General features: G+C 64.4%; 2 protein-coding genes across 2 annotated transcripts in view; one reads left to right on the top strand and one right to left on the bottom strand.

Moving 5' to 3' along the window:
* Window positions 1-1443, top strand: part of ACTG1 (actin gamma 1) — a 2463-nt gene extending 1020 nt beyond the window's left edge. The window contains 4 exon segments of the mRNA XM_048965525.1: window positions 7-89; window positions 92-170; window positions 272-453; window positions 529-1443. Of these exon segments, the coding sequence (XP_048821482.1) occupies window positions 7-89; window positions 92-170; window positions 272-453; window positions 529-672 (488 nt within the window). The 3' untranslated portion in view covers window positions 673-1443.
* A 2349-nt stretch (window positions 1444-3792) lies between these two features.
* On the bottom strand, window positions 3793-24978 carry BAHCC1 (BAH domain and coiled-coil containing 1). Its single transcript, XM_048964689.1, is given in 30 exon segments — window positions 3793-4088; window positions 5054-5119; window positions 5121-5291; window positions 5909-7026; window positions 7483-7656; window positions 7755-7877; window positions 7957-8065; window positions 8409-8484; window positions 8571-8815; window positions 8886-8993; window positions 9237-9571; window positions 9655-9819; window positions 10326-10572; window positions 10659-10770; window positions 11353-11454; window positions 11845-11981; window positions 12066-12250; window positions 13384-14082; window positions 14158-14515; window positions 14653-14843; window positions 15182-15340; window positions 15433-15641; window positions 15752-15783; window positions 15785-15858; window positions 15924-16134; window positions 16136-17515; window positions 17517-17599; window positions 17994-18116; window positions 18863-19042; window positions 24797-24978. Coding segments are annotated over 30 exon segments (7539 nt in total). The 5' UTR covers window positions 24957-24978; the 3' UTR covers window positions 3793-3881.
* Between the last annotated feature and the right edge of the window lie 1096 nt (window positions 24979-26074).

Raw genomic sequence — 26074 nt, 5'->3', positions numbered from 1 at the left:
TCAAAGAGAAGCTGTGCTACGTCGCCCTGGACTTCGAGCAGGAGATGGCCACTGCTGCCTCTTCCTCCTCCCTGGAGAAGAGCTACGAGCCTGCCCTGACGGGCAGGTCATCACCATCGGCAACGAGCGGTTCCGGTGCCCGGAGGCTCTTTTCCAGCCCTCATTCCTGGGTAGGTTTGGGTTAGAGCTGCATGCGGAGGGAGCTGTGGGGCCGGGTGTGCTGTGCGTGAGTGCAGCCTGCAATGCGCCCCTGCCTTCCCCCCTCCGCCAGGCATGGAGTCGTGCGGCATCCACGAGACCACCTTCAACTCCATCATGAAGTGTGACGTGGACATCAGGAAGGATCTGTACGCCAACACGGTGCTGTCAGGCGGTACCACCATGTACCCCGGCATCGCCGACAGGATGCAGAAGGAGATCACAGCCCTGGCACCCAGCACGATGAAGATCAAGGTAAGGAGCGCCGTCATCTCCTCGGGTTGGTTGGGAGGAGGCACGGGGCGGCCCTGACCAGCGCTCTTATTGCAGATCATCGCCCCTCCGGAGCGCAAATACTCCGTGTGGATCGGCGGCTCCATCCTGGCCTCCCTGTCCACCTTCCAGCAGATGTGGATCAGCAAGCAGGAATATGACGAGTCCGGCCCATCCATCGTGCACCGTAAATGCTTCTAAACGGACTGCTGGCAGGTGCACAGCATCTGCTGCATGAGTCGTCTCACTAGTATACGTTTGCCCTGGCAAATCTATACACCTCATGCTAGCCTCATAAAACTGGAATAAGCCTTCTTTCAAAAGAAACTTTGCCCTTGGAAAGTCTGTACCTGATGTCGTTAGTTGTGTCAGCGCTGGGTTGGCGAGCTGGCACTCGATTCCATCATTTATTCACCGTTTGGTGCACATTTAGAGGAAATACCCTGCACAGATCTGCTTGGGGGGGTTGTGCTGCGTGCCCAGATGTGTGCAGGGTATTCAGAGTCAGTCAGGCTTCCATCCAGTGCAGAGTATTCCAGATTTGGTGTAGAGGCTGGTAGGAGATCCATCCACACCCACTTCTGTCGCCGCCGTTCTAAGCAAGGTTGGGAAACATATCTGCATCCGAGCCTTACCAACCAGCCCTCCTCCTCCCCACCCCTCTATAACCACCACGGGGCTGAGGTTCCTCAACGCGGGTTGCTGAAACTTGGCATTGACACCTGTAAATTTATGCATCGTTTTAATTTATGTAAGACTTCTTTCTTTTTGTTTTTTTTTTTTCTTTTTTTGGGTTTTTTTTTTTTTTTTTTTTTTTTGTACGTTGCCTTAAATGTTCTCACGTTGACGGTAGGAAACCAAAATTGGGAAAGTCATCCTCCGGGTTGAGAAATCGTTCAAACGCCCAACGACACATCATTGTGTAAGGAAAATAATAATAAAGGAAAAAAAAAACCGCTGCAGTAAACTCCACCCGGGGCTCTGTGTGTGTGTGCGCCTGGGGCTGCGGGCCGGCCGGCGGGTGAAAGGAGCCCTAGGAGGGCTGGCTTGTGGGTAGGGGGCGTCCCGGGGCTGGGGGCTGCCCTACGGTTGGATCCTGGGGGGCTGTGGCTGCTCGCAGCCCCTTCTTGCCATGGGGGCGCTGCTCAGCTCCCTGCCTGGGCTGGGGGCGCTGCTGGTGCACGGAGCTGCCTGGAGGTGGGCGCTGCTGCGCTGAGCCCCGGGCTGTGCCCTGCTGTCCGTCTGTCCCTCCGTGCGCACACCTGGCCGTCCATCTGCCGCTCCGCCTGTCCATCCCTATGGCCGTCTGTCCATCCTTCCTCGTTCCCCCCCAACTTCTCAGGCTTTGTCCTTCTGTCCGCCCGCCGCCAGGGGGCAGCACCGCTCCGTGCGCCACGAGTTGGCGCGTTCTCAGCTCCAGGCTCATCCTCCCCCCCCCGCACCCCGTTGCCCCCCCAGCCCCGCTGCGTTGCTCCCATCGCCCCCCCACCGCTACGGCGCGCCCCAACGCCTCCACGTGACCGCACCCCGCACCCCCCCCCCCCGGACGCCCACGGTCGCCTCTCCTCTGCCGCCGGGAGGGAAAGGGTTAACCGCGCCCGGGTGGTGAGAACAAAAGGGCTCCCCGCCAGCCAATGGGCGAGAGGCGCTGCGGAATGGCGCCCTCTGATTGGCTACGGCGCGGCCAATGGCGTGCGAGCGGTGCTTGTCTGTCTTTCCCCACGTGGGGTGAGAGAGAGAAGGGAGCGAGCGCTCAGCTCCCGCCCTGCCCGTGTGCTGGGGAACCGCGCGGCGCTGCGCCCTGCTGCATGCGATGCACACTGCTGTGCCCTGCTGCATGCGATGCACACTGCTGTGCCCTGCTGCATGCGATGTGCCCTGCTGCATGCGATGTGCCCTGCTGCATGCGATGCACACTGCTGCATGCGATGTGCCCTGCTGCATGCGATGCACACTGCTGTGCCCTGCTGCATGCGATGCACACTGCTGTGCCCTGCTGCATGCGATGCGCCCTGCTGCATGCGATGCACACTGCTGCATGCGATGTGCCCTGCTGCATGCAATGCACACTGCTGTGCCCTGCTGCATGCGATGCACACTGCTGCATGCGATGCGCCCTGCTGCATGCGATGCACACTGCTATGCCCTGCTGCATGTGATGCACCCTGCTGCATGTGATGCACCCTGTGGCACCCTGCCGCATCCACCCTGCTGCATGCAATGCACCCTGCTGCAGGTGTGGTGCACCCTGCCGCATGCACATTGCACGCACCCTGCAGCACTTTGCTGCACACCCCTCGCCCCCCTGCCTCCTGCACACTGCACCGTGCTGCACCGTGCTGCCTGCACTCTGCATCCCCCCAGCCCACCCCCCCCTGCACGCCCACCCCCCCACCCCGTTGCCGTCACACACAACCAACGGTTCATATATTTATTCATAAGCCAAGTTATCAATAAAAAAGTTCCATACTAAAAGGCCTTTACATAGAGTTTGCTGTTCATAAAACCTTTATGTTTTTAATCCTTTTTTTTTTCCTTTTTTTTTTTTTTTTTTCTTTCCCGTCATCACCTTTTTTTTTTTTTTTTAAATCATTTTTAATTTTTTTATTATTTTTTTTTTATTATTTTTTTGCTGCTTTCCACGTGTCCGTTTGTGGCTTTCGTGTTTCTTCTTCTTTCTTCTTATTTTTTTCTTTTTTTTTTCCTTTTTTTTTTTTATAGTGTTGACAACTGCAAAAAGCCCCCCGCGGCTCTGTACACATTTACAGCGCTGGGGAAGGAAGGAGGGGCGGTCGGGGGGCGGTGGGGCAGGGCAGGGCAGGGCGGGCCAGCGCCCCGCACCCCCCCCGCTATTGCACCGCGGCCCCCCCACCGCCGCCCCCCCCCTTATATACAGAGCCCCCCCCCCCGCTGTCCTCATCCCAGCCAGGCTGGGGGGGAAACAGTGCATGAATCGGACCCCCCCCCCTCCCCCCCTCTCCCTTCCTCCCTCCCCGCGTTATTATTATTATTATTATTAATATTTTAATTCTCGTCCTTTGTTTGCTGTCGGGTTGTTGTTATTATTTTTTTTTTTTTCCCTTTTTTTTTTTTTTTCTTTTTTTTTTTTGGTTTTTTTTTGGGGTTTTTTTTTTGTTTTGTTTTTCTCCATAAAACTTCCCGGAAGAAATAATAACAATATTTACACGCAAAATAAATAGAACAACACACCTGATTTCTGCTTTACCTGCTGGCAAACAGTCAGAGGTACTAAAGGGAAAGTATGGCTTGTGCGGGAGCTCCCCCAACCCCCCCTCCCCCCCCAACCCCCCCCCCCCCACGCAGCCCCAGGGCCGGGCTTTGCATAATGGCCGGGGGGGGGCGGGGAGGGAGGAGGGGGGCTGCGTGCCCCCTCCCCGCGTCCCCGTGGGTCAGCAGAGGACGGGCACTCCGTCGGCGGTGACGAGGCGGCCGGTGGTGGGGTCGTAGGTTCCCGCCAGGTAATAGAGATCCTGGCGGTCCTGGTACTTCTTGCTGCGGGTCATTTGCTCGTAGTGCTCCCTGCCCACCACCTGGCACTTGTGGGAGATGGTCTGCACGTCGTTCTCGTCCTCATGGCACGACTGGTACAGAGCGTTCTGCAGGGATGGGGGTCACACGCTGGTACTCGCTGCGCTGCCTCCATCCCATCCCATCCCATCCCATCCCATCCCATCCCATCCCATCCCATTCATCCCATCCCATCCCATCCCATCCCATCCCATCCCATCCCATCCCATCCCACCCCACCCCACCCTATCCCATCTCACCCCATCCTCCTCCCCATCTCCAAACCTGTGCCCATCCCATTCCATTCCATCTCACCCAATCCCATCCCTAAACCTGTGCCCATCCTCATCCCATCCCCATCCCCAAACCTGTCCCCATCCCATCCCCATCCCATTCCTAAACCTGTGCCCATCCCCTCCCATCCCCCTCCCATCCCCATCCCCATCCCATCCCATCCCACCCCATCCCATTCATCCCATCCCATCCCATCCCATCCCATCCCATCCCATCCCATTCATCCCATCCCATCCCATCCCATCCCACCCCACCCCACCCTATCCCATCTCACCCCATCCTCCTCCCCATCTCCAAACCTGTGCCCATCCCATTCCATTCCATCCCACCCAATCCCATCCCTAAACCTGTGCCCATCCTCATCCCATCCCCATCCCCAAACCTGTCCCCATCCCATCCCCATCCCATCCCCATCCCATTCCTAAACCTGTGCCCATCCCCCTCCCATCCCCTCCCATCCCCATCCCCATCCCCATCCCCATCCCATCCCATCCCATCCCATCCCATGCATATCCCATCCCCAAACCTGTGCCTATCCCATGCCATGCCATGCCATGCCATGCCATGCCATGCCATCCCATGCCATCCCATGCCATGCCATGCCATGCCATCCCATGCCATGCCATCCCATCCCATCCCATCCCTATCCCATCCCCAAACCTGTGCCCATCCCATCCCCATCCCATCTCATCCCACCCCATCCCCAACCCTACCCCAAACCCACCCCCCTCCCCACACCTGTGCCCACCCCACCCCACACCTTGCCGTCGCTCTGCCTCTTGCCCAGCTTGGTCTCCTCGGGGTGGTAAAACCACTTCACCTTCACCCACCATGTTGCTGCCCCAGGACTCCCACATGCTCTCGATGCGCCCGATGTAGGGCAGGTTGGGCCGCCCGGCCGACAGGAAGACGGCGCAGTCCCCGATGCGCAGCGTCTCCTTGCCCCGCACGATGGCCTTGTAGAACAGCTTCCGTGCCTTCCCCTTCATGCCCCGCCGCTGCAAGGAGCACCCGGTCAGAGCACTGCACACCCCGACCCCACGCATCCCGCAGCACTCTCCACCCACCCCGTGCTCACACCCAGCATCCTGCACCCTGCACTGCATCTGCACACCTGCAGGTTGTGCTTCACGCTCCATGCGCTCGCTCGAAGCGCCCTGCACCCGTGGATCCTACCCACTGCACTCAGCTCCGTGCACCGTGGGCCTGCACAGCCACAAGACCGTGCCCAAAGCACTCTGCATCCACAGATCCTACCCCACGCACCACGTTCCATTCACCACACCCATCCTACTCCATGCACCTTGCATCCTTCCGTGCCTTTCTGCACCTACACACCCCTCACCATGCTCCAAGCACTCTGCTCAATGCCCCCCGCATCCAGACATGCATCCACACACCCTGCGCTCCCTCTCAGCCATGCACCAGACACACTGCACCACGCTCTCTGCACCACGCGCCCTGCTGTGCCACAAACACTGTTTTACACACCCTGCACGCCGCCATGCAGCCGTGCACCCCCAGATGCTGCTCTGAGCACCGTGCCCCACACACCACACCCCCACACCCTCACTCTGAGCGCCCCATTGCTCTGTGCCCATGGGGCCGACCGTACCTGCGTGGGGTTCCCCGACCACCTCCAGAGCTGGCGCGCGGGCAGGAAGGCGGAGATCTTTGGCCGGTTTTCCACCGAGGGCAGCCGCTGCCTCCGGGAGAACTCTTTGGCTTTGGAGAAGCTGAGGGCCTCCTTGCGCTTGAGCTTGGCCTTGGGGCCGGCGGCGGCCGCCTTGGTGAGGAAGCAGCGCTGCGGTGCGGAGCCTTTGGAGCGCAGAGCCTCGGGTTGCGCCAGCAGCGCCGGCACCGGGTGCGAGAGGCAGGTCTGCAGCAGCAGAGCCGAGTCCTCGTCCTCCGAGCTGTACGACGAGTCCTCATTGTCAGAGGAGCAGAGGCTGGAGGTGGAGATGGAGCCGGAGCTGGAGGAAGTGGAGGAGCCCGAGGAAGAGGAGGACACCGACAGGCGGGTCATGAAGCGCGAGGGCACGTCGGCACCCAGCCCGCCCGCATCCTCCTCCTCATCCATGTCCGAGTACGAGCTGTGGCAGTCGCTGTCGCAGTTCAGGCTGAACTCGGCCTGACCCGAGTACTTCCGCAGCGCCAGCCCCACGGGCAGCGGGTGCACGGCCGCCCTCCCCTTCCTCTCCTTGCCCAGCGCCGAGTGCGCGTAGCTGCTGGCCAGCGGCCGCTCCAGCTTGGCCCCAAAGTCCTTCTCGCCCAGCAGCAGGGCCTTGCAGTTCTTATTCTTGGGGGACGTCACCCCTTCGTGGTCCAGCTTCACCAGGAACTCGCCGCCAGCTCTGCGCCGGCTGCCTTTGCCCATCTCAGCCTCCAGCCGCTCCGCCTTCTTGCAGCGCAGCAGCTTCTGCGCGGTCGGCAGCACCAGCCCGGCGCCGGCTCCGAAGGACGCGTAGGAGCTGGCGATGCGGCTGAACGAGTCGGCCCCGAAGCCGTTGCCGAAGACGGGAGCGGCGACGTGGTGGTGCACGGGGAACAGGGCCTCCTTGGCACGCAGCTTCTTGGTGCTGCCGTTCACCTGGAAGAGGTTCTGCAGCACGGCTGTGCCTTTGCTCGCCGCCTTCCGCTTCGTCTGTGCCACCGCCGACCAGCTGAGCAGAGGGCCGCCCTGCCGCCCCAGCGCCGGCGCACGGCTGCCCGACAGCAGCTCCAGGGCTTTGCCTGAGGGGGGACAGTGGTCACAGCCTCAGTTCCGAACCGCATCCCCTCCTCCTGCGCCCCTGCCTCTCCTCCCCATGCCTGCATCTTTCCCTGCCTCCCCTCTCCCTGCCCGCATCCCTGACTCCTGCTAACCTCCCCATCTGCATTCCCTCCTTCCCTGCATGCCTTCTCCATGCCCGCATCCTTGCATCCCCTCTCTTCTCCTTTCTGTGCCTGCATCCCCTTTCCCTGCATCCCTCCATCTCCCCCCCATGCCTACCTCCCCACATCCCCTCTCCCTGTCTTCTCCCCTCCTCCACGCCACCAACCTCACAACTTCCTCTATCCACACGCACCCCACCAACTCTCACATCCCACCACGCTGCCCCATGCCTGCACCTCTGCTCCTCCACAACATCCCCTCCCTCACTGTTGCTAACACCCAGCCACCCCATACTTGTACCCCGCACCCCATACCGCTTTTCTCCTTGCAGATCGCCTTCTTGCCCGAACTCCTGGGGCCCTTGGGGCTGTCGTGCCTCTCGGTGCACAGTCCGGGGGGCAGCTCACCAGGGGAAGCCACATCACCACAGGAGCGCTTGTTCCGCCGGCACGAGCTGGACACCAGCAGCGCAGGGGACGGCTCTGTGCCTGCGGGCAGAGCGGGGCTCAGCGCTATCCACACACCATCCACACAGCCCCATCCACCATCCACCATCCCCATCCCATCCCATCCCCATCCCACTCACACTGGATCTTGAAGTCAGGTGGCAGCAGACGGATGTTGGACACGGCGATGTGCCCCGTGTCCCCATCATCGAACTCCACCATCACCGCCTCGGGGTCGTCCTCCTCCTCGTCGCTGGAGGAGCCTGCGGCAGAGCAGGACGTGGGGCCGGGGCTGGACAGGGCCGTGCCCCCCACCCCGCTGCTGCCTCCACCACCCCTCACCTTGCACCACGTTCCCTGGGTACAGGCAGCGTGACTTCTGGCTCCAGTAGGCGCAGACGCGGGTGCCGGGAGGAAGGCTGCGCCGTGACTGTGGCCGCACGTCCAGGACCTGCGGGCAGCACCGGGCTGTGTGAGCCCTGTCCCCATCCCCATCCTTGTCCCCAAAGCCATTCCCCATCCCTTTAGCTACTGGCTGGACCTGAAGACATTTGCACTAGGTGAACTTTGAAGGTTCCTTTCAATGGAATCATTCCTTTCCATGCCATGCCATTCCATTCCATCCTATCCCACGCCATTCCAAGCTATTCCACATCCGTATCCTTGTCCCTGTCACCAATCCTATCCCCATCCCCATCCCCATCCCCATCCCCATCCCATCCCCATCCCCATCCCATCCCCATCCCCATCCCCATCCCCATCCCCATCCCATCCCCATCCCCATCCCCACTCACTGCCTCCTGCAGCAGCTGTTCCTGTGAGTAGATGCGCTGCCGGTTCCCCCTCTCACCCTCGATGACGATGCTGTATCTGGGGAGACGCGGGTGACAGAAGGGCTCAGCACTGCCACCCCACACCCTGCAGCTCTCCATCCCGCAGCCCCTGGCCCCACTCACATGTCGGGGGGCTGGATGGTGCGCACACTGCCGGCATACAGCAGGCTGTCTTCCTTGGGAATGAGGATGTGCAGCCCGTCCCGCAGGTCTTCCTTCTGGATGGCGCAGGTGTGGAGTGGGGGGGAGCGGCGCCCGCCTGCGCTGCCCTCCTCCTCCTCCTCCGAGAAGCTGCTGTTGTCGTCGAAGTCGAAGTCGTCCTCCACAGTGAAGCTCTCCAGCAGCTTGCTGACCGCCCGGCCCTTGCACTGTGGGATAGGAGCTCAGTGCGTGTGGGGGACACGGGTGCGGGGGCACGCTATTTGCGGGGCTGCTCACCTGCTTGCTGGCCACTTTGCTCTTCACCTTGCCCAGCTTCTTGCCCTTGCTCAGGATGGTTTTGGCACTCCGGGGTGAGAGGGCCAGCGAAAGGGCCCCGTTCTTCCGCTGCAGTGCGGGGACAGGAGGCTCAGACCCATTGGGGAGGGTCCCAGCACTCAGCCCTACCCAGCCCCACAGTGCCACCTGTGCCCCACCAACACATGCATCCCTTGTAAGCCCCACGCCCGCGGTTCCTTTGCCATTCCCAGCCCCACCGGTAACCCAAACCCCCACACCCTGCAGTCCCTCTGCCATCCCCAACAGCACTGACACCCGATGGCCCCCAGCACCCCCCAGCCTTGCGCTCACCCGCAGTGCTGACTGCAGCACTTTGCTCTTGCGTGTGGCCTTCTTGAGCCGCTCACTGGCCAGCCGTGCACCATCCTCCCTCGCCCCAAAGTGCCGGGGGTCCGCAGCACCAAAGAGGCTGCAGGCGGAGGGGGGGGCAGCGGAGCTGGGGCCGCCGGTTACGGCTGCTCGGAGGCTTTCTTTGGGTTTTGCCTTCAGCTTCTTCTTGCTGCTCCCCTCCTCACAGCCGCCCGCTTTGCGCCGTGCCGGCACCTTCTCCAGCTTGCCGGCACCCGGCTTGCCAGGCCGCCGCTTGATCTTCACCTCGCCCTCAGGGCTGCCCAGGCGGCACGGACCTGGGGGTGTGGAGGGGACAGGAATCAGCTCCCTCTGTCACCACTCGGATCCTCCAAACCCCATCGTCCCCAAGTTCTGTTACCTAGCAGCCCCTGCCTTTCCTTCTTCTTCTTCGCCTTCTCGTTGGCCTCCATCTTCACCACAGAGGACGGGGAGGGACCCAGCACAGCCATGGGCACTGAGGGCAGCAGAGCCAGGTCGGGCTCCTCATCCCCATCATCGCTGTCTGAGTCCTCATTGTGCCCATCTGCAAGGTGGGGGGACAGGGCTGAGGGACCCCTTGTACCCTGCAGTGGCCCCAAGCACCTTCTGTGCTGAGCAGGGTGAGAGGTGGGTCCCAGTCCTTGCGGGTACCCGGGTACAAACAGTCCTTGAGTGTGTGTGCAGCCTCCATGTAGCATCAAGCTCCCACTGCAACAGTCCCTGGATTGCAGCAGTCCCATCCCCTTGCTCCAAGCAGCCTCTCCATGCTGTGTAGCTCACTGCATGAGCCCAGCCCCATATGGGACCCCCCCAGGTAATGCAGGGTCCCCTTCAGCCCCATGCCAGACACCCCCAGCCCCACACGAGGCCATCCCTGCTCCATGTGGGACACCCCAGCCCCGTGCCAAACTCCAAACCCGAGTGGGATGCCCTCAGCCCCACACAGGACCCCCCCAACTCCATGCAGGACCCCTCAGCCCCACGTGAGACATTCCCAGCCCCATGTGAGACACTCCCAGTCCCACGCAAGACCCCCATCCCTCTCCTTACCTTTGAAGCCAGGGATCTCACAGGGGTCGGGCTCCTGGGGCTGGTACTTGGCTGTGCCCTTGGAGCTCTTGGGGCGAGACAGCTTCTTCTGGATGCGGCCGCCAGGGTTGGGCTCTTTCCGTCGGAAGGGGCTGATGCCAGCAGGGAGCCCTTTGCTCTTCACTTTCTGCTTCAGCTGCGACACTTTGTGAGCCACCTTACAGGCCAGCTTGCTCTGCGCGCTGCTCTTCTTGCACCGCACCTTCTCCTGCGGGGAGAAGTGAACGGCGACGCTCAGGATGGAGGGCAGCCCCTCACCCCTCAGAGCCCGGCCCCGCGGCAGGGTGCACTCACCGCAGCCCCCGCCATGGCTCCGTACTGCTGCTCCAGTTTGCTGCGCTTCTTCTTGGGCTGGGGCTCGGCGCGCAGCTCGGCACACAGCAGGGACAGGCTGCTCTGCACCGCCCTGCGGGAGCGCGCCGTGGGCACCCACCGTCCCCCCTCGACCCGCACACCCCTCCTATTCTTTCCCCCCGCAACCTTCACTCTCTTAAACGTTTCGTGACATAAAACCTCCAGATTAATTTTTTTCCTTTTTTTTTCCCTCTGTCTTAATTGAAGGAACCATTTAGTGCAGATTTAACTATTATTACCAAATCATCGGGCCTGATGCCGCGCGCGCACACACACTCCAATCGTGTTTGGACTAGCTCGGAGGATTTATGCAAATGGGCCTGTCGGGAGAGGCAATTTGTAGCAGAGAAGGACAATTATACAGGGCCCGTGAGTGTGAAAACGACTGCGCCGGGCGGCTAATGGATAATAATAAAGCGCCGGCAGCAATGAACACCACTGCAGCGTGACCAATGACTTTATACAGCGCAGATAAAGAGGCTTTTATGCAACGCTGCTCCCGCGTCCGGGCGGGGGGAGGCCCAGGGATGGAGACCCCCGCAGCCAGGGACGGCCCCACCACCCCCATCATAGGGTCGGTCCCCTCTGTCCCCAGCGCGGGGACAGGCGGGCGCGCACCCCCCCGCTCACTCACTTGACCTTGCGGCTCTCGGCCCGGCCCAGCGTGCTGCAGTGCTTGCGCTTCCTCGGCCGCCCCGGCCCGCGCCGCGCTGGGCTCCGCGAGCTCTCGTCACGCCTGCAGCCGCGGGGCGAAACCGGGGGCAGCCTGAGCCGGGCTGAGTACGGCCGGAGCTCAGTGCACCGATGGGCGCCGCGCGCACGATGCTCAGCGCGGCCCCGAGCGATGCCACGGGGCTGAGAACGGCCCCAACTCATCGCATCGCTGAGCGCCAGCCGTGATACCGCCGGGCTGAGCGCGGCGCTCACAACTCATCGCATTGATGAGCGCCGCCCTTGCAGCGTCGCCGGGCTGAGCACAGCCCCCAACTCATCGCACCGGTGGGTGCTGTGCCTTGATGCCGTTGGGCTGAGCACTGCCTCCTACTCACTGCACCGGTGACAACCATGCAGCCCCCAGTCCCACCCCCCCCCACCCTGCAGGATAGGGATGGGGATGAGGACCTACTCGTGGTCGTGCCGCCGCTGCAGCTTCACCAGCTCACGCTGCTTCTCCTTGTAACGCCGCTGCAGCTCAGCCAGCCGCATCCGCACCTCCACCTCCTGAGTGTTGAGCTGCTCAATGGCCGCCTTCAGCGGGCACACCTTGGGATGGGGACACGGCCGTTCACCCTGGGCACGGCTCACCTGGCACAGCATGGCGGTGTGGGGCGGGGGGCGCTCACTCACCGCCTTGGTTTTGGGGGTCCACGTGTACTTGCGGCGCGGCACGCGGGCACGGGGCGGCGGGGAGGCGGGCAGGGGGCTGAGTGCTGGGGGGCTGCCCTCCCGGCTGGCTGCCTCCACTAGAGACCAGGCAGCTGCCACCGTGGCCAGGTTCTGTAGGTTGAAGGCCAGCAGGTCCTCGTCCTCCCCTGCCAAGAGCTGAGGTCAGCGGGGATGCACCAGAACCCCCCTGTCCCATCTCAGCGCACGCTGCACTGGAGTGGCACCGATCACACACATGGGGGCAGCACCCATGGGTGGGCTTAGGGAGCATTCCCAGAGGCTTGGGGATCCGGGGACATGCAGGGCACACAGGGGACTGTGGGTACGGGGTGCTGCATGCACACACTGCCACAGCACATCCACAGAGCACGGGGATGGCACAAAGGGCGCAGTGTGTCCCCAGAGCACTGCAGGGACGGGTGCATGGGAACAGCCAGCGATGAACTCATCGGTGTACAGAGCCAAGGCCAGGGTGGGGAGGGACGCAGTGATGCTCCCCAACCAGAGCTCCATCTGTGGGAGGGGGATCCGTGGGGACTCCATGGCCCCCACACACAAACGCACAGCCCTATAGCAAGGTACAGCCAGCACCGAGCATGCGGGGCCCCGCGGCCGCCCGCCCGCTGCAGAGGCGCTGGGGAGATGCCAGGGCCTTCCCTGCAGGGGCCCCTGGGATTCCCTGGGGAAGCCGAGCTGGGAGGGAATCCCGGCGCCTGTCTGGAGCCAGCGCTGGAGCAGAGCCCCAAAGACGGACCCGGGCTGTGAGCAGGGCCCTGCTGTTGGGCACCGTGCTGCTGCAGCTCACCGCGTGCAAAAGGCACACGCAGCCCTGCACAGCAAAGACGTGATTCAAACACGCACAAAGCCCCGAGCTGCAGACAGTGCAAGCGTGCAAAAAAGCCCTGCACTGCAAATATACAGATGATGCACACACAAGCTCTGCAGCGGAAACACGCACATGGTCCTGCCCTGCAATACGAGCACAGTGCTGCGCTGTGAGCAGGCACAGCTCGTGCATGCAGCGCTGCGCCGTGAAGGCACACAAAGCCCTGCACTGCCAGCACGGCATTCACACGGCCCTGTGCTGTGAATGCACACTGCGAGCGTGCACACAGCCCCTCCTCTGCTGCACGGCATGCGCTCTGCCCAGCACAGCCCTGCACACACGCTGCAGCCCCTCCACTGCACGACCTCTGCGTTGCATGCACCATGCTGAGAATCCCTGGGAGGCACCGGGGGGGGGCACAGCAATGGGGAGGGGGCGCACAGGGCTACTCACCTTCCATGGCCAAGTCACAGCGGCGTTGGCGCAGCTCCAGTTCGGCCAGCTCGCTGAGCAGCGCGATGCCAGGCAGTCCCACGGTGCAGGGTGCAGGAGAAGGGGGTGCTGGGGGGGGCTCCTGGGGGGACCCCAGCGCTGGCAGCTCCCCCAGGTCGATGCCAGCGGCGATGAGAACCTCCAGCCCTCCTGTGCAGCACTGCTGCATGCTGGGTGCACGGCTGGGGCCGTCGCCCTCCTCCTCCTCATCACAGCTGCCCTCCGGCCCTGAGCCTTCGCTGTCACCTTCTTCCTCTTCTTCATCCTCCTCCTCCTCCTCTTCCTCCTCACCATCCGGGGGGCCCAGCGGGGAGGATCCCTCTGTGGGCACCGGGTGCTGCTGCTCTACAGAGCTCTGCTCCAACGCCGCTGCTGTTTCCCTGCACGCCCCAAAGTTCTCCTCTCCAGGCACAGCGCCCGGCGCCGCAGCCAGCAGCAGGTGGTGCCGGTGCAGCACGGCACCCGGACCCTCGGCTGCAGCCCCCGTGGATGGCAGCTCCCGCGCAGCAACGGGCTCCTCGGCGGGGCTGAAGGTCCGTGACTGCTCGGGCTCAGCTGGAGGGGAGCCTGCCTGCATGGTGTCGGGGTCGGCGGGCTCGGCAGGGGGCACCTCCGAGAAGCCCATGCTGGACGCGGGGTAGCTGTACCCTGGGGGCAGGTCTGCGGGAACGAGTGATGCTCAGTGTGAGCTCAGAGCCCATCCCCACCTCCTCCTCCTCACTGCCGTGCCCCTACCTGGCTCCAGGGACTTGGGGTAGTCACGGGGCGGCTGTCCCTCCCCACGCTTGTCCTCGCCGTCGCTGCCCTTGCTCTGCACGGGGACGGGGCTGTCAGCCGGGGAGCGCGGGGCCACAGCAGAGCTGGCAGTGGGGCAGACGGGTAAAGTGCAGGGGGCCGTGGGGAGCGCCACGGGGCACTTGGCCGGGTGCCGCAGGGCCGGGGAGTGGCAGCAAGGGGACAGCTTGGGAGGCCCAGGTGCAGCCGAGGACATGCCCTTGGCTGGGGGGTTTAAGGCAACTGCTTTGTGAGAGGGCTTGAGGGGCTTCTCGGGACCCACGTTCTCCAGCTCCAGGGGCTGCTCCTCCGGCTTGCGCTGCGGGGAATGAGGTCAGCATGTGTCCCTGCAACACATCCAGCCCCGCATCCCACCCAGCAGCATCCCACCTCACCGTCCCAGCCCCGCGTCCCACCCCAACGCAGCCCCCACGCATCCCCACGTCCCCATGGCACCTGGACGTGAGCCTGGCGCTGGATCTCGAGGGCCTGGGCCGCCCGCTGCTGCTGCAGGGCGTAGAGCTCCTGCTGTCGCAGGAACTGGGAGCGCGAGTACACAGGCAGCTGCCCCGTGTGCTGCAGGTGGGCGCTGGGACCCCGGCCTGGGTACATGGGGGGCCACAGTGACGCCTGGTCCATCACGTCAGCTGCAAGCAATGGTGGGGGGAGGAGGAGTCAAGCGTGGACCCAAGAGAGGGTTATCCTGCAGACCCCGAAGGTGCATTCCCTCTCATCCTGCACCCAGAAGGACCCCCCATCTTCCACCCTTGCACCACAGCTGCACCCACATGGACTTCCCCATTGTCCATTCCTGAACCTCCCCCAGCACAGATGAGGACGTGGGATGGAGTCACCCTGCAGGTCCTAAACACAGAGCCCCAGAATCCCATCACTTACCCCTGCACCCCCAACATCACCCCAAGGCCCCCCCAAAGCACAAAGCGAGGATGCCCCGCAGTCACCCCCCCACACCCACCAGCCTCACCCAGCGTGTGGGGGGTGCCGTGGGTGGGGGGCTCGGTGGGCAGGATGACGAGCTGGGTGGGGGGCTCCTGGGAGAGGGGGAAGACGGGCTGCATGGTGCTGGGCATGGAGGTGGGGAAGGCGGGTGGCAGGTTCTGGTGCAGCGCGGGGTGGCCAATGCCTGGGGAGGGGGGAGAGGGGCAAAAGGGGGCTGTCAGCAGTGGGGTGAGGGGGGCAGCCCCATGCTCCCATGTCCCCCCAAGTGGCACCGACCGTAGGAGTGCCCCCCCATCCAGATGGAGGGGCTGCGGGTGCGGGGCAGCCAATGCGTGTGCGCCGGGTGTGCGTGGGCAGCCGGGTCCCCCCCGAGCTGCCCTGCTGGCAGAGAGGAGCCCCCTGCCATCATCAGGTGGGGGGTGAGGTCTCCGGGACAACCCCCCGAGGGGTGCATCCGTGCAAACTCCACCAGCTCCTTGTTGTCCCTGCAGGGAGAAACAGACCTCGGTGGCATCAAGTGGCACTGGGCCACGCTCAGGTGGGTGACACCGTAAAGGGGAGCCCCATTCCCATCCCCCCCTGGCGTGCCACTCACTGGAGCAGCAGCTCTCGTCCCGGCAGCCCCAGGGCGCTCCTCACAGAGCCGTCCCCTCTCCTCCTCTGCCTCCAGGTCGATGACGTGCATGGGCCGCGTGGTGCCAGCTGTGAGAAGACAGAGAGGTGAGCACGGCCCCAAAGGGACCCCTTGCCTCCCACCGCCCCCCAGCCCTTACCTTTGATGCCAGCGGCCGTCCTGCCCTGCCGGCTGGACCCACTGCCATAGGAAGGCTCAGGACGGCTCAATGTATCCTTCTGCCGTGCCACAGCCACGGCGATGCCCACCGGTGGCTGCCGCACCTCACCCTCGCCGTGCCCCAGCTCATGCTCACGGCTTCGGGCGCAGTCTGGCAGCTCCGGCTGCCCCTTGGCTGGGGGGGGAAAACTTGGCATCCTGGTGGGCGCAGCTGCCCTTGATGCCGCCCAGCCCCACGAAGGGAGCGGCCTTCTGACCCACGATAAGTGCTTGGTTGCTGTACTTGAGGAGATTCTTCATGGCCGAGACCTCATCCGGGGGGGTGGGCATATCCTGGCTCAGCACCGAGCCCTGAGTCATCAGTGCAGCCTGCTGCAGACCCGTGCCAAAGGGGTCCAGGTAGGAACCCTTCCTCTCCTCCGCCATGCCCATGGGGGGGCCCTGGCCCTGCACGCCCCAGGGGGGCAGGGGGGGTGCGGTGTAACCCAGCGAGTTCAGCTCCAGACCTTTGCGCTGACCCTCGGACTGTTCCGCCTCGGCGCCGGTGCCGTGCTGTTGGTGCCGGATCCGCGCCACCTTCTGCGGGGGGGGCTCCTTGGGGCCCTTCTCTAAAGTGCAGCAGGAGGGGCCCAGCTTGGCGCCCAGCGGCTCGCCGTGGTGTGGGGCGCGGGCGCAGTCGGGGGCAGGCGGCACCTCGAAGTACCCCTTCTCCAGGGTGCCCTTGGGCGGGGGGCCGAGGGCACCATAGGGGGCCCCCTCGGCCGCTCCCCCGCCCCCCAGGTACTCCAAGCCCTTCAGCCGCGCGCCGGGGCCGCCCCACTCCATCCTGCGCTCGGCTTTGCCCTCGGCTTTGCCGTGGTGGAACGCAGCCCCGTAGGCAGCGCCGGGGTTTTCGGCGTCGCCGTGCCGCTCCTTGCTCTCGGCGCGCTCCATCCCGCAGCCCTCGGCCGCCACCTGGAAGGAGCGGCTCTTGTCCGTCAGGTGTCCCACCGAAGGCACGAAGGTGGCACCGCTCAGCTTCAGCTCCCGCCCGCCCTTCTCCGGCAGCGGGCACAGCACGTCGGGGCCGGCGTGCAGCTGCAGACAGGGGAAGGAACCGGCGGCCGCGGCGCCGAGCGGGGCCGGACCAGCGGGCACGGCGTAGGACACGGCGTGGTGCAGCATCTGCCGCCGCTCCAGGCACTCTCCGTACGCCGGGGGGGCTTCGGGGGCGGCGGGCTCACGGCACGGCTCCTTGGCGCAGCGCACGGCGCGGGGCAGAGCGCTGCCGGCACAGCTGGGCAGCGCGGCGCGGCCGTCGCCCTCCAGCCCCTTGGCACCCAGCAGGCAGGAGGGCAGGTGCTTGGCGCCCGCCCGGGGGGGCAGCCCCTCCTTGCAGTGCCCCTCGGGTGGCACCGGCAGCACGGCGCGGTGCCGCTCCTTGCCGTCGTCCTCCGGCACCCGTTCCTTGCCGTCCGCTTTGCTCGCCTTCTCCTTGGCCGCAAGGAAGCGGTCGTAGTCCTTGGGGGTCTTGGGCAGGGGGCCGGCGTCGCGCTCGCGGCTGCAGGAGCCGGCGGGGGGGGCCGGGGGCGGCGCGGGCGATGCCGGGGAAGCCGTGGCCGGCGGGAAGCAGGGCGGGCTGGGCGGGCAGGTTGCGCAGGTAGAAGTTATCTGCGGGGCGAGAGGAGCGGGTCAGCCCCCCTCCGGCACAGCGCAGCGTGTGCGTCCGCGGCCGTGCCAGCGCCCCGCTAACGAGAGGAGGAGCGCGGGGAAAGGCACGGCCTAATTAGCTCCATTACCCACCCAAACAATGCTCCCTATTAAGCGCCCGCCACAATATTTTGAAAAGCGAGAGTGGCAGCTGGGACGGCTGCCCACCACCCTGCGCCCACGGCTCTGCTGCATCTCGGGCACACGGCACCTGCTCCAGAAACAGCCCTCCGGGGGCACCCAGGGATGGGCACCGCGTCCCTGCAAGCAGCACTGTGTCCTGCAGCCCCCACGCTGCAGGATGAATCCCCCACAGGCACCGCAGCGCCATTCCCAGTGCCACCCTGGTACCTGCCTTTCTGGCTCTCGTAGAAGCGGTGCTGGCTGTAGAGGACATTGCTGTTCCCGTGGTGGTCCAGGTGGCTCATGGGCAGGAAGGTGGATGCCAGGCTCCCGGAGAAGCGGGGGTACCCCGGTGCTGTGGGGGGTGCAGCGGTCAGGGGGCCGCTTGCTGCACGGTGCCACCCATCGTGATGCACACACGTGTGCCATACGTGCACCTCTCCGTGCACGCTCTGCCCTCACCTCGCCACGCAGGGGCCGTGATCCCATCCCAATATACACCCCCTGCTCAGGGCAGCCCGGCACAGCGTGGAACTCCCCAACCCGGCCGAGCCATCCGTCAGCCGCGTGTGCTGCCCGGTCCCCCCCAGCCCCCCCTGTGCGGCACGCAGGCCCCGGCACGCCGGCAGCCAGCTGGCAGCCACTCAAACTACCAGCTGGGCCGGGAGCCAGGGCCCTGCGCCAGCACCACCGCCCCACGCCTTAACTCTGTCGGCCCCCGCTCAGGTGGGGCTGGGGCAACGGCGTGCCGGGGGGGCACCGCAGGGCCGCCCCCTCCCACCGCGGCCCGGATGAACCACAGCTGCAGCTCATCACAGCACAGCAGTGGTTCCCATCATCCCAGCTCTCCACTGCACATGCAGCACCCAGGGGTCCCGCAGCACCTCCAGCGTCTGAGTGCACCCCCGGACTCAGCACCGCAGAGTGCCCACCGGTGCCATGAGCTGCCTGGGCTTCAGCCCAGCTCTATGCACAGTGCTGGGGGACAGCACCTTCGTCTGCAGCCCCACAACACCCCCTGCATGCAGCACACCAAGCCTTGTCCTGTTGTGGGAGGGGGGGGGTCTGTGGGGTGTGCTTCCCCCTGCACAGCTCACTCACCTTCATGGGAGTGTGAGAACCAGATCTGGGAGGTGCCGGAGTGCGGCCCGCGGAAAGCCGGCTCTGGGGGGGAGGCGGTGGGGCCCGAAGGGTGGCTGGGGGCCCCCGAGCCCAGGCTGCCACTCAGGAAGCTCCCCATGAAGGACGAGGCGGGTGCACTCCCCATCAGTCCGCTCCCTGCTGCGGGGTGAGAGAAGACAGTCAGGGGGTGCCCTGAGCCATGCCTTGCACCCACATCCTCAGCTCCCGCTGTGCTGGTACAGTCACCCCCTGCGCTTGCACAGCTGTGCACAGACACCTGTTGCAGGGCATCAGGAGGGCATCCCTTGTGCATGCACGCTGCTTGTGCACACACACTTGACCACACATCTCCTCGGTGTGACTGCACAAGGAGTGCCCATGCCCTGCCCCCGTGTGTGCACCCCATGCGCATGCAGCTCCCTGTGACCCCAGCACTGAGCTGCTGTGGGCAAACCCTTGCTGTGCCGTGCTGTGCCAAGCCAGACAGATGGGGTACACGGAACCATGCTGCTCCCAGTAGGGCAGCTGCCAGCCGCAGCAGCCGGAGCGCTGCCAGTGCCCAGGAGGCGGTGACACAAAGGCTGGGGATGTGGGGATGGTCGCCTGTGACCGGGGCACGGCTCCTTGGAGCAACGCCGGCGCTGCTTTGTCAGTGTGCATGTGTGTGTCCATGCACACGTGTGCAGGGAGAACAGCACAGCAGAGGATGGGGAAGGCAGAGGGCAGCCCCCGCCCTGCGGCCTGGGGGGCACCGGGCGCCCCGCAGGGACACCCCTGCCCCGTTCTTCGGGCCAAGCTGTGAGGTCATGGTGGAAACATCGCAGCCGGTAGCCAGCAGCCCCTCCACGCTTGGCCCCGCTCCTGCCTGCATGTGTTTGCCGACGTGGGCTGGCGGGGCCGCGGCCGCTCGGCCCTTCCCTGGCTCGGCACGGCTCGGCACGGCTCGGCACAGAGGACCGGTGCTGGCCGCCCCGCCCGGCCGGTGCAGGAAGTGATGCTTTGCTTTCTAAGCCTGCCCACGCTCCCCGGCTAATCCTGCCGGGATGCCTCTGGGATGAGTGTCGGGGATGTGGTTTCAGGCAGCTCGCTCCTTCCTGCGCCGGCCGTCGGGGCCGCGTGGGTCGGGGGCACGGCCGCAGCCCGCTGTGGCCCTGGGAACGGCCCCCACACCTGGGTCGGGACGCGGCACTGCGGTGACGGAGCAGAGGGACCGTGGTGCGGAGCTGGGAACGGCGACGCAGTGAGCTCGGCAGGAAGCCGAGGGTTCCAGAAGGAGCCTCTTTCTGGAAGCTGTGAAACAGGCTGTGAAAAACACACAGCACACACACGGGGCCGGAGCGCACCCTCCCTGCGCGTCCCACCCATGACTCACGCCCCCTGGCACGGATGGGTCCCCAGGCGCATGCAGGCCCCCACGTTCCCACCCTGCTCGCACGCTCGGCTCTGCTCGAAGCCCTTCCCACGGCCTCGGCTCTCCCAGTGCGGGGCTGTGGGACGAAGGGCTGCTGAGGCCGTGCCGAACTCTCATCTCACCTCACAGCCACGCAGCACAAGGCGGTGCCATCCCACAGCCCCTCGGCCGGGAACTCCCTGGCATCACTGCCCGAACCCCGAGGCCAGCGCTGTGACTCAGCCCTGCGGGCAGCGCTCTCAGCTCTGCACCAAACTCCCCACACTGACAGCCAGCAGGGCCAGGACTCAGGGCACAGCCGTGGGGTCATCCCCGGTGTGCCCGCATCTGTGCCAACCATTCCACAGCACACAGCCGCTCGTGTCGCACTGCCACTGCAGCATGAGAAGGGAAACTGAGGCGCAGTGGGGACATACAGTCGGATTTGGGATCCCCCAATCGAGGCTGGACTGGACAGAGGAAAGGGTTAAAAGCGGAGCTCACCGCACTGCGTTCTGATCCCCGGCCAAACCGCGGGGGCCGGGAAGCCCGTGGGGAGCATGGGGGTTTTTCTGCAGGACAGCCCCAAGCCACCACCGGGTCACCACAGCACCGAGCGCGCCCAGCCTCAGCACGACCCGCAGGGATGGGCAGTGGGGGGTCAGGAAGGGTGTGAGCCCCCCCAGCGCCGCACTTCGCCCCCGCGCCCAGCCCGGCGCAGATGAGAATGTGTTGGGAAGACAGAAAAGTTTCCCCTGGTGCTGAGTGGGGCCGCAGGAGACTCCGGCCACATCTGTTCTGGTCGAGCTGCTTGCTGGGCGCCCGCCCGGAACGGGGCGCGGGGCCACGGGCACACAACCAAAGCAGCGCTGCCGGGAAAGGGAGGGGGTCCCCGGCCGTGCTCCCACGCAGCATCCCTCCCTTTTTCCCTCCCTCCCTCTCTCTATGGGAAGGCCCTGGCTTTTCCCACGCCCCACTGCTCCCAACCTCACCGAGGCACGGGGGTCACGCACACCATGCTCCTGTACAAGGGTCACCCCCTCCAGCCCCCCTCGGGACGCAGCGGGGCCACAAGGACACGGGGCTGGAAGAGGGGCACTGCCCCCAGGATGCTGTCACCGCGGTGTCCCCGGGGCTGCCCCACGTGAGCGTCTGCGACGTGCGCACCCCGTGGGGTTGGGTTACTCCCTCGGCTATTTCAGGGCTGGAACATTCCTAGCGGGGCCGTGGCTGGGGCTGCACGCCGAGATGCGGGGCTGGAGGGGACCCTCCCCCACCGGGGTCACCGGGACAGCACACATGGGACGTGGCACATGAGGCTGAGGGCACAGCGGAGCCCTGGACCCCTCTCTGGGGACACCCCCCCCCGCACGGCCCCCTCCTCATCCCAGCACGATGACAACACCGCGGTCATTAATAACCCCACGTCTGCCAGACAGCCCTGGAGGTGCCACTCCCAGCCCTGGGGACCTCACTGGGAGGTGCTGGGGATGCCCCCCCCCCCCCCACCACCACATCGTGCTCCCCTCCACGCAAAACGCATTTTAACCCAACGTGGCCCCTTTAAATATTTGGCAAATAGCAAATAAGTGTAATATAATTTCCCCGCCGTTATAATTTAAGATTAATCCATATTGTTATGGCACTAAATAAATGCTGTAATATTGAAACGCCGTTCAAATTAGCTTGACAGAGTGCCAGAAGTACAATTAAAATGTTATCCGATGGGTAATCACAAGGCAGTCTCTCCGTGCTAAGTGCCACTTGCAATCTGTCGTCTTTTGACGGAGGGAAGGGGAGGACGGAGCAGAGCAGGGGCTGCACGCCGGCTCGCCGTGTGGGCGCACGCTGCTCCATGCGCGCCGCTCACGAGGACGCTGCAAAGCTCCTTGCACGACTGAAGCACGCTGCACGGTTGGCACGCCGCTCGGCACGCTGCCGTTGCACACCGTGAACCCCCCACTGCCGGAGAGGCCATTTTGGGAGCTGCTCTGTGCCCTACAATAGGTTGGGGCCGCGGGGAAGCCAGGAAGGTGCGGGGCTCTCCGTCCCCCCGCACAGCCCTATTCACCCCATGCAAATCCCCTCGCGCAAAGCGGTAGCAAACCTCACCCTGTGCATGCACGGGGGTCCCTATGCACAAAGCAGAGGCGAAGGCAGCGAAGCACTGCACCCCTGCCACGGGTCGCTGCCGGGCCCAGGAGACCCCCGGCTGTCCCCAGCAGGGCTGAGTGGCTGTCGGTGCCGGGGTTGGAGGCGCAGCTCCGTGCCCATCTGTTTCATTTTACGGAGCGGATAAAGAAGAACTCCAAGAATGAGATTATTGGGTGAGTGTTTATTTACCCGCTATCGCGGGCAGGAGGGAGGGGCCGCAGTTCAAAGCCCGTGCGAATCTTTGCAAAGTCACTCCATCGCCAAATCTGCTATTTTTACGTCCCGCTAGCACTGCCCGCTCGGCTGTCGGCACGGGGACACGGAGCGGCTGCGGGGGGGGAGGGGGGCAGGAGGATCTGAGGGGTTGTGAAGAACTGCAGCCCTGGGCCCTCCCTCTGGGCTCAGCCCTGAGCCCCCAACGCTGCCCCCAGGCCCCCCCCCCAGCCCACGCCACAGGGTCACCGCCTGAGCGCCGGAGGACAAAGGAGGGATGAGGGGGGAGGGATGGAGGGAGAGGACACGCAACCCCCCCGCCCCCCCCGTTGGATCCCAATCCCACCCCGTGCACAGATGGAGCCACCCCAGCACGATTCCACGAGATTCAGGTTTCTCAGCCATCCTGCTTTCCTTTTCCCCGACACATGTGCGCTCTCCGCCCCCCCCCAACCCCGCAGTAATCTTCCGCAGAAGTGTCACTAATAAGGAGTAGACAAGTTAATCTCAAAATCTGTTTTAACTTTGACACCTACTTTTCAGAACGCGGAGCGATCCCAGCACCGCAGCCCCCACGGCCCCGCATAGCTCCAAGCCCCGCTCCAGGCGAACCCCCCCTGAACCCCCCATTGCGGGGCCACAAGGCCAAGCAGAATCGCCCCCATCCCCACCTGTTTTAGGACCCAACCCTGTCCCAGCAGCGCTCGGCCCGAACCTGGAATGCAACGCACAGCTGTGGGGAGGAGAGCGCAGCACCGGGGCTGCAAACCGCACGGCGGCACCGGGGTGCAAAACAGCAGCGGGGTGCAAAGCAGGAGAAGGTTGCAAAGCAGGAGGTTGCAAAGCAGCATCGGGGCCACGGAGCACCGGCAGCATTGCAAACCCGGACTGCATGGTTGGGATGCAGAACAGCACCGCACAGCCGGGCCGCAAAGCGGCACCGCGATGCAAAGCGGCGTAGGGCTGCAGCCCGGTCGCAAAGCAGTGCAGAGGTTGCAGCGTGTCCGTGCTGCAGAGCAGTCCTGCTGGCAGCACAGCTCTGTGCCGCTGCGCCGCGATCCCGGCTGGGGGTTAATCCATAAATACATCAGAAGGGCAAAAATCGCAGCCCTGACGCCGCTCCGGCCGCGTTTCCCACCCTCAGCTCATCCTGGGGGTGCTTCCCTCTCACCCCCTCGCCCCCCATCCCCAAATCAATGCAGCTGAGCCCCCCCGGCCCGTCTCACATCCAAAAGCAGCCGCCATCCGACGCGCCGCTCCGCCACAACCGCGCGGCCCTCAGCGACGCCTTTCATCAAACAACGCTACAACATTATTTCTCCCCCCCATTTTTTTTTCTTCCTCTCCTTTAAACCCCCTTTCTCAGGGTTCCTTCCGAACCCCCCAGCCCCGCTCAGCAGTGCCTCCTGGGAGCTGTAGTCCGACCCGGAGCCATTTGGGGAGCTCCGTTGCCCGCAGTGCCGGCGCTGCTCAGCCCCCGTGCGGCGGCTGAACGGCTCTGGTGCCAACAGCGCCGAATATTTTTAGCTCTTTCTGTTGTTGGCTTTGGCTTCTTTTTTTCTTCCCTTTTTTTTTTTTTTTCTTTCCCTTTCCCTCTTCCACCCCCCTTCTTTTTTTTTTAATTTTTTTTTATTTTTTATAAAATAATAATAATAATAATAATTCGTGCCACGGTATTTTTAGCCCCAGCTCCGCGCTACGCCTCGCAGCACCACTCTGCTTTCGGACTCCCAATGTATTTCCCTCCCCTCCCCAACCTCCGGGGCCGCTCCACGGCCGCAGCCACAAAGCGAAACCGCTCCGGAGGGGTCCGTTCCGCGTCCCCCCCTTCATCCGCAGCCCCCCCGGCGCGGCCCGGCCGTGCCCCCCGCCCTAATCCACGCACTAATTGTAATCCCATTACAGCAGAGCGAATTCGAGCCGGGCAGCAAAACGGCGACGGGAGCCGCGGCTCCGCGTCCCCCCCGCACCGCGCACAAAGCCGCGGCCGCGCTCCGCCGCATTCTTTTTCCACCGCCCATAACAGCGCCCTTGTTCTCCCCGCAGCACCCCGCACCCCTTTATAAAAATTATTCCTTTTTATTTTTTCTTTTTTCCTCCCTGAATTTAATTCCTCAACCTCCCCACCGCCCCCCCACCTCAACGCAGCCGCTGACCTGAGTGCGTGGCCATGGAGATGGGCGCGGGGAAGAACTTGGCGGGCTGGAAGGGGCCGGGGGGCGCCGAGCCCGGGCCGCGCCCCGCACCGTGCCGCTGTCCGAGGCCGCCCCGCTCCGGCAGCAGCCGCGGGGCGGGCGCGAAGTCGCGGCCGTCCATGGCGGGGCCGGGCCGGGGCTCTCAGCGCCGCTCCGGGCCGGGCCGGGCGTCGCGGGGCCGCGCAGCGCAGGGCCGGAGCTGCGGGCTCATGGTGCTGCGCTCCTGGGGAACGAGAGAGAAAGCAGAGCGTGAGCGCGGCCTGCCCGCACCGCGACCCGCATCCCGCCGCCGGATTTCCCCGCAGCCCGGAGCCGCCGATATCCCTGCCGCTCCCGGTTCGCGGCTCCGTGTTTCCCCGCCGCTCCGCCGCACTATTCCGCGCTCGTTCCGCCGCTCCCGGCGCGCCGTTCCCCGCTTCTCCCGATCCGCGATCCCGGCGCTGCGCGGTCCGTAATTTCCCCGAATCTCCGGCGCTCCGCGGAACCGATTTTCCTTCCCCTCCCGCTTCCCGGCCCCCATTTCCCCTCTCCCCGCCGCACCACCCCTCGTTTTTCCGCTACTCCCGCCGCGTTCTCCCCGTTCTCCCGCCGTTCTCCGACACGAACCGCCCCGCCGTCCCCGCTCCCCTGCGCGCCGCTCGGCACGGCCGCGGTTCCCCGCGCCCCGCATCCCCGCGGTGCCATCCCCGGCTCTAGCCGCCCTCCTTCGGGCCGGTCTTTCCCGTTCTCTCGGTGCCCGCCGCTCGGAGGCCGCACAAAGCGCCGGGGCCCGTCGGGGCTTTGCATTGTTCTCAGCGGCGGCGGTCGGGCCGATCCCGCGGGGTGGCGGCACCGGGGCCGGGCGGGCGGCGGCGAACAAAGAGAGAGAGCGGAGCGGAGCGGGGCGCCGGGACCCCGCGGCCCCTCCCGAGCGCGGACGGCCGCGGGGCGCTCGGCGGGGGAGAAGGGAGCGAGCGGAAAAATGTGTATTTAAAAATAACAACCATCATCATAGGAACGAAATAAAAAAAACCAAACATTAAAAAAAAAAAAGACTAAAAGCGACGCAAGAAAAAAAAAAAAAAGCAAACAAAACACAATTTTATTTTTAAACGCGCGCAAAAAAAAAAAAAAATTAAAAAGCGCAAAAAAAAAAAATTAAAATAAAACCCCCCAAACAACAACAACAACACCAACAAAATCCCATTTAATTGCAGTTACTTACGGGAGGGGCGTTCCGCGCGCGGGGCGAGGGCACGG

Source organism: Lagopus muta, chromosome 18 (assembly GCF_023343835.1).
Source record: "Lagopus muta isolate bLagMut1 chromosome 18, bLagMut1 primary, whole genome shotgun sequence".
In the NCBI taxonomy this organism is placed as follows: Eukaryota; Metazoa; Chordata; class Aves; order Galliformes; family Phasianidae; genus Lagopus; species Lagopus muta.
The sequence above is the reverse complement of the archived record's forward strand: the minus strand, read 5'-3'. Positions and strand labels throughout refer to the sequence as shown.